At 42.0% G+C, this 5,306-nt stretch overlaps 1 protein-coding gene across 1 annotated transcript; it reads right to left on the bottom strand.

The window, feature by feature from the left end:
* Window positions 1-2,555: 2,555 nt before the first annotated feature.
* Window positions 2,556-3,622, bottom strand: LOC114357220 (uncharacterized). Its single transcript, XM_028310735.1, has 2 exons — window positions 3,564-3,622; window positions 2,556-3,410 (listed from the first exon to the last, which is right to left on the bottom strand). The coding sequence occupies exons 1-2, from the start codon at window positions 3,582-3,584 to the stop codon at window positions 2,580-2,582; spliced, it is 852 nt and encodes a 283-aa protein (XP_028166536.1). The 5' UTR covers window positions 3,585-3,622; the 3' UTR covers window positions 2,556-2,579.
* Between the last annotated feature and the right edge of the window lie 1,684 nt (window positions 3,623-5,306).

Here is a 5,306-nt window from a genome sequence, read left to right as displayed (position 1 = left end):
TTGTATTTGGAATAATAACTGTTAGGCGCTACGTTTATAAACCTGGTTGATAGGTCAATGACCAAGGACTACTCGTTTATCAATGGGCAGAAGCAGTAGCAGTCAAGTGATGCTGACCTTAAAGGACCAACCCGGAAAGGGATCAACACCTTTTCGCCTAAGGCCCAGAACAGATGGTGAAACGCAACTGCAACGAAACTACAACTGCTAGTTACTTTTGATTTGCATCTAAGTTTCTGCCATAGCGTTGGTTGAGAGACCACACATGACGCGACCAGTTTGAAACTTTCAGTTTCAGTTTCATTCATCAGAATCATCACAAAGTTGCGAAGTTTCGTTGCAGTTGCGTTTCACCGTCTGTTCTGGGCCCGAGAATTAACTGCAAACGCGGCGAGGCTAAGCGTTTACGTTACGGTGCGAATAAGTGTGCGTTTTCCAGTACGGAGTTTCATACAAAGAATACTGACAGCCTCGAGTTGATACGGTTACGATCTGTTTCTGGGTTGATATGTGTACTTCCTCCTTTATAGTGACTCTATCTTCGTCTTCTTTGTATGACCTGTGTGCCTACCATGACTTTACGTTAGGTGAGCTCGCTAGCGAATACGTCAAAAAATTCTATGAAGATTTTATTTCTTGAAAGTAGCCGCTAGGGGCGCTGCACAATATGTCATACATTTAAATGTCATTTTTTTAAGCAGTCGCTAGCGAGCACACCTAACGTAAACTCATGGTAGGCACACAGGTCGAGTTAACTGCGCACTTCGCTGGAATGCGACTCTCCCTCGCACTCACGCGCACATCTCCCCGCTTTCGTCTCGTTCGTACTGTTACACCTTGAAAATGTTGGCTAAACTGCTGTATTGCCATCCTAACCTGCAGAGTCAGCATTTTCACGATGCAGCGAGCCTGAACCTCCAGTTCGGAGGCGCAGTTCAGACCGGGCATCCATCCAGTAAGGACCTCTAACTTTCGGGCATTCAAAATAGAGTCAGTTCGGATATTCAAAGTAAATTCTGTGTTTAGAGTAAACGTATTTCAGTTAATAAAAATTAATTGTTTTTTAAAAAGACATTTTAATATCCCGTCATAACATTGGTGTCAGCGAGAAGGGATGTAAAAGTGCATCTCAAGGACGTCTCCAAGTGTGCAAAAATAATCAGCAGTGCCACGCATCCAACATCGTCATCACCCGAATTATCATAGCCCAGTGTCCGTCATCATCATCATCGTCGTCATCATCGTCGTCATCCCGGTTTGGACTCATCATCATCCAGAGGCCGGAAGTATCCCGGTTCATCCAAAGCCGAAATTATCCCGGCTCTCCAGTGGTCGCGCATCGCTCTTCTATATCCCGCTGTATCCTGCTCTGCAAGTCGTGTCTACGTGTCCAGTGTCAACGAGTTCAACTACAGTGTTCCAGTTCCAAGGTCAACACTTCGAATCCCGTTTAGTGCATCGTAAAATGAAGTGCATCATCCTGTGAGTTAAAACAACTTTTTATTTACTTCGGTTCAAGATCTAATTCAGTGATAAATTCAACAACATCCAGTGAATAATTTTTAGAAAAATAACTATATCATAGCATTAACATTATTCATTAGAGTAACAACATATTAAATTAAACTAAATTCATTTCTAAGTAACTGCAATAATGCCAACTCTCTCGCACATTCAACACAAAAGCCGATTTTATTTAAATATATATTGAGCCAGCTCGAAGGCAAGGCTGAGGTAGCTTGCTCTATAAAAGACTTCGACAGTTGGGACCAGCTCAGTGAATTCCTGAAAACCCAATTCGGAGAAAAGAAGCACTACACTCACCTCCTTGCTGAATTACAGGAATGTAGGCAGTCAAATTCTGAGCCCGTTAATCAATTCGGGTTACGGATTGAAACTTGCCTTTCAAAATTATTAACAGAAATCACACTATCCAATAAAAAATCAAAAGAATTAGTCGGAAAAATCGCTGCAATGGAAGATTTAGCTCTCCATACCTTCCTTCTGGGATTAACACCCAAAATCTCAAATATTATCAGAATGAAAGAACCCGCAACATTAAATGAAGCCGTAAACCTAGCCATTTCAGAAGAAAAGATCCAAAAATTGATGACCCGCCATAATCCTGCTCCTGTGGCCGGGCCATCACCGCGTCCCCGATTTAACAATACGGGAAATAATTTATTTAGACCCACAATAAATAATATTCAAAATCCCAATCAAAATCCCAATCAAAATCCTAACCAAAACCCAAATTTCTGCAGATATTGCAAAAACCAAGGTCACACAATTGAAAACTGTCGAAGGAGAGAATACAATAACAACCGCTTCAAGTTTTCTCAAAATCCGACGCAAAATTCCAGTCGTCCAAGCTTTAATCAGAACCAGAGATCTAGAACGTCTCAACCAGCACGCGTTCATTGCGTTGAAAATTCCGAATATCCTGATCCTGAAATTCAACCCTATATTTATGAGGACACAACAATTCAACAGCCCGAAGACGATGACCAAATCCCAACAAATCATTTAAACGAGTAGTGGGCTCACGCAGGTGTCTCGTGCAGCCCAAATTTACGACCTTAGCGCGACCCTATTCTATCAATGGCACCATCAATCATACAAAAATCCAGGACCACACGGGTAACCAGCCCCAAGCAAGTGTCCAATCCTCCAAAATCCAGGACCACACGGGTAACCAGCCCCAAGCAAGTGTCCAATCCTCCAAAATCCAGGACCACACGGGTAACCAGCCCCAAGCAAGTGTCCAATCCTCCAAAATCCAGGACCACACGGGTAACCAGCCCCAAGCAAGTGTCCAATCCTCCAAAATCCAGGACCACACGGGTAACCAGCCCCAAGCAAGTGTCCAATCCTCCAAAATCCAGGACCACACGGGTAACCAGCCCCAAGCAAGTGTCCAATCCTCCAAAATCCAGGACCACACGGGTAACCAGCCCCAAGCAAGTGTCCAATCCTCCAAAATCCAGGACCACACGGGTAACCAGCCCCAAGCAAGTGTCCAATCCTCCAAAATCCAGGACCACACGGGTAACCAGCCCCAAGCAAGTGTCCAATCCTCCAAAATCCAGGACCACACGGGTAACCAGCCCCAAGCAAGTGTCCAATCCTCCAAAATCCAGGACCACACGGGTAACCAGCCCCAAGCAAGTGTCCAATCCTCCAAAATCCAGGACCACACGGGTAACCAGCCCCAAGCAAGTGTCCAATCCTCCAAAATCCAGGACCACACGGGTAACCAGCCCCAAGCAAGTGTCCAATCCTCCAAAATCCAGGACCACACGGGTAACCAGCCCCAAGCAAGTGTCCAATCCTCCAAAATCCAGGACCACACGGGTAACCAGCCCCAAGCAAGTGTCCAATCCTCCAAAATCCAGGACCACACGGGTAACCAGCCCCAAGCAAGTGTCCAATCCTACAAAATCCAGGACCACACGGGTAACCAGCCCCAAGCAAGTGTCCAATCCTACAAAATCCAGGACCACACGGGTAACCAGCCCCAAGCAAGTGTCCAATCCTCCAAAATCCAGGACCACACGGGTAACCAGCCCCAAACAAGTGTCCATTCAAATATCAAAACAGAAAAATATATACCCACAATTCCTGAATCCTGTAAGGATACAAACAAAGAAGTCTACGAAATCCTAACTGATCCTACAAAAAAATCGTTACCACATGTGCTAATCCAAACATCAGTATCTGATATACCTCTATGTCTACTAGTTGACTCAGGTTCTTCCATCAGTCTTTTGAAAAGAACTTCAATTCTAAATCGACCCAAAATAATCAGAGAACCTATTCAGATCAAAGGAATTGATCCTGTAGAAAAACCAACTCCAACTCTTGGACATCTAAATTTAACTCTTTATTTGTCTGATAAAATCCCTTGTAATTATATTAATTACAAATTCCACATAGTTAAAGATATTCACCTCCCCTACGATGGAATCATTGGAAACGATTTCCTCAGCAATTTAAAATGTAATATTAATTACAACAAAAATATCCTTATGATCAATCAATTCAATTTGAATCTTTACTTCAATGACCCCGTGTACGTGATTCCACCACGATCAGAAACCGTCATTGAATGTTCCGTATTAAATCCAGATGTAAAAGAAGGACTTGTTCTTGACCAACATATTTCTGACCAATTGTTTGTTGCAAATTGTGTAACAAAAGTAAAACAAAATCACAGAATCAATATTTCAATTTTGAATACATCCGAAAACCCAACAACCGTTAACTCGAACCTGAAACTAAAACTTACTCCCTTGGAAGAACCTATCAAAGACAATGTCAAACCAATTAATTCTCAATTCTCTAATTCCTATGACTGTTTCGAACGGACTCAAAAAGTTCTACAACTCCTCCGTACATCTCATATGAATAAAGAAGAAATTGAAGCTCTTCATGAAATCTGCTCTACGTATTCAGATATTTTTCATCTTCCTAACGAAAAACTTACCTATACTGACGCTATAAAACATGATATCACGACAACTTCTCAAAATCCTATTCACGTCAAATCGTACAGATTCCCAGAATGTCACAAATCAGAAGTTGATACTCAAATCAATAAGATGCTCAATGATGGAATCATCAAACCTTCCAATTCTCCATGGTCATCCCCTATATGGGTGGTCCCCAAAAAGCTCGATGCATCCGGACAACGCAAATGGCGCGTCGTTGTCGATTATAGAAAATTGAACGATATTACCATTGGTGATACATATCCCTTACCTCAAATTAATGAAATATTAGATCAACTTGGAAATAGCAAATATTTCTCAACCTTAGACCTAGCCTCAGGTTTCCATCAAATTAAATTAAATGAAAACGATGCGCCCAAAACAGCATTCAATATTCCTCAAGGGCATTACGAGTTCACCAGAATGCCCTTCGGCCTCAAAAACGCACCTTCAACCTTTCAGCGATTAATGAATACCGCCCTATCCGGACTCAATGGTATACAATGCTTTGTTTACCTTGATGATATTGTCATTTATTCGCCAGATTTAAATTCACACGTAAATAATTTAGCGTCAGTATTCCACAAACTTCGGAAATTCAATTTAAAACTACAACCAGATAAGTGTGAGTTCCTCAGAAAGGAAGTCACTTATCTTGGTCATGTAATAACAAATGAAGGTGTCAAACCGAATCCAGACAAGATTAAAGCAGTTACTGAATTCCCCATTCCTGAATCCCCAAAAGATGTCAAATCCTTCCTCGGGCTCGTTTCTTATTATAGAAGATTTATTCCAGAATTTTCAAAGATTGCCAAA

The sequence above is a fragment of the Ostrinia furnacalis genome, unplaced genomic scaffold (genome assembly GCF_004193835.3).
Source record: "Ostrinia furnacalis isolate ACB-3 unplaced genomic scaffold, ASM419383v2 OfSCF3083, whole genome shotgun sequence".
Taxonomy (NCBI): domain Eukaryota; kingdom Metazoa; phylum Arthropoda; class Insecta; order Lepidoptera; family Crambidae; genus Ostrinia; species Ostrinia furnacalis.
The sequence above is the reverse complement of the archived record's forward strand: the minus strand, read 5'-3'. Positions and strand labels throughout refer to the sequence as shown.

Coding starts and splice junctions, on each gene's coding strand:
- LOC114357220 (XM_028310735.1), bottom strand. CDS start 3,584: ATGGACACTTGTTTGGGGCTG. Junction 3,411..3,563: donor TGGACACTTGTTTGGGGCTG/GTTACCCGTGTG, acceptor TGCTTGGGGCTG/GTTACCCGTGTGGTCCTGGA.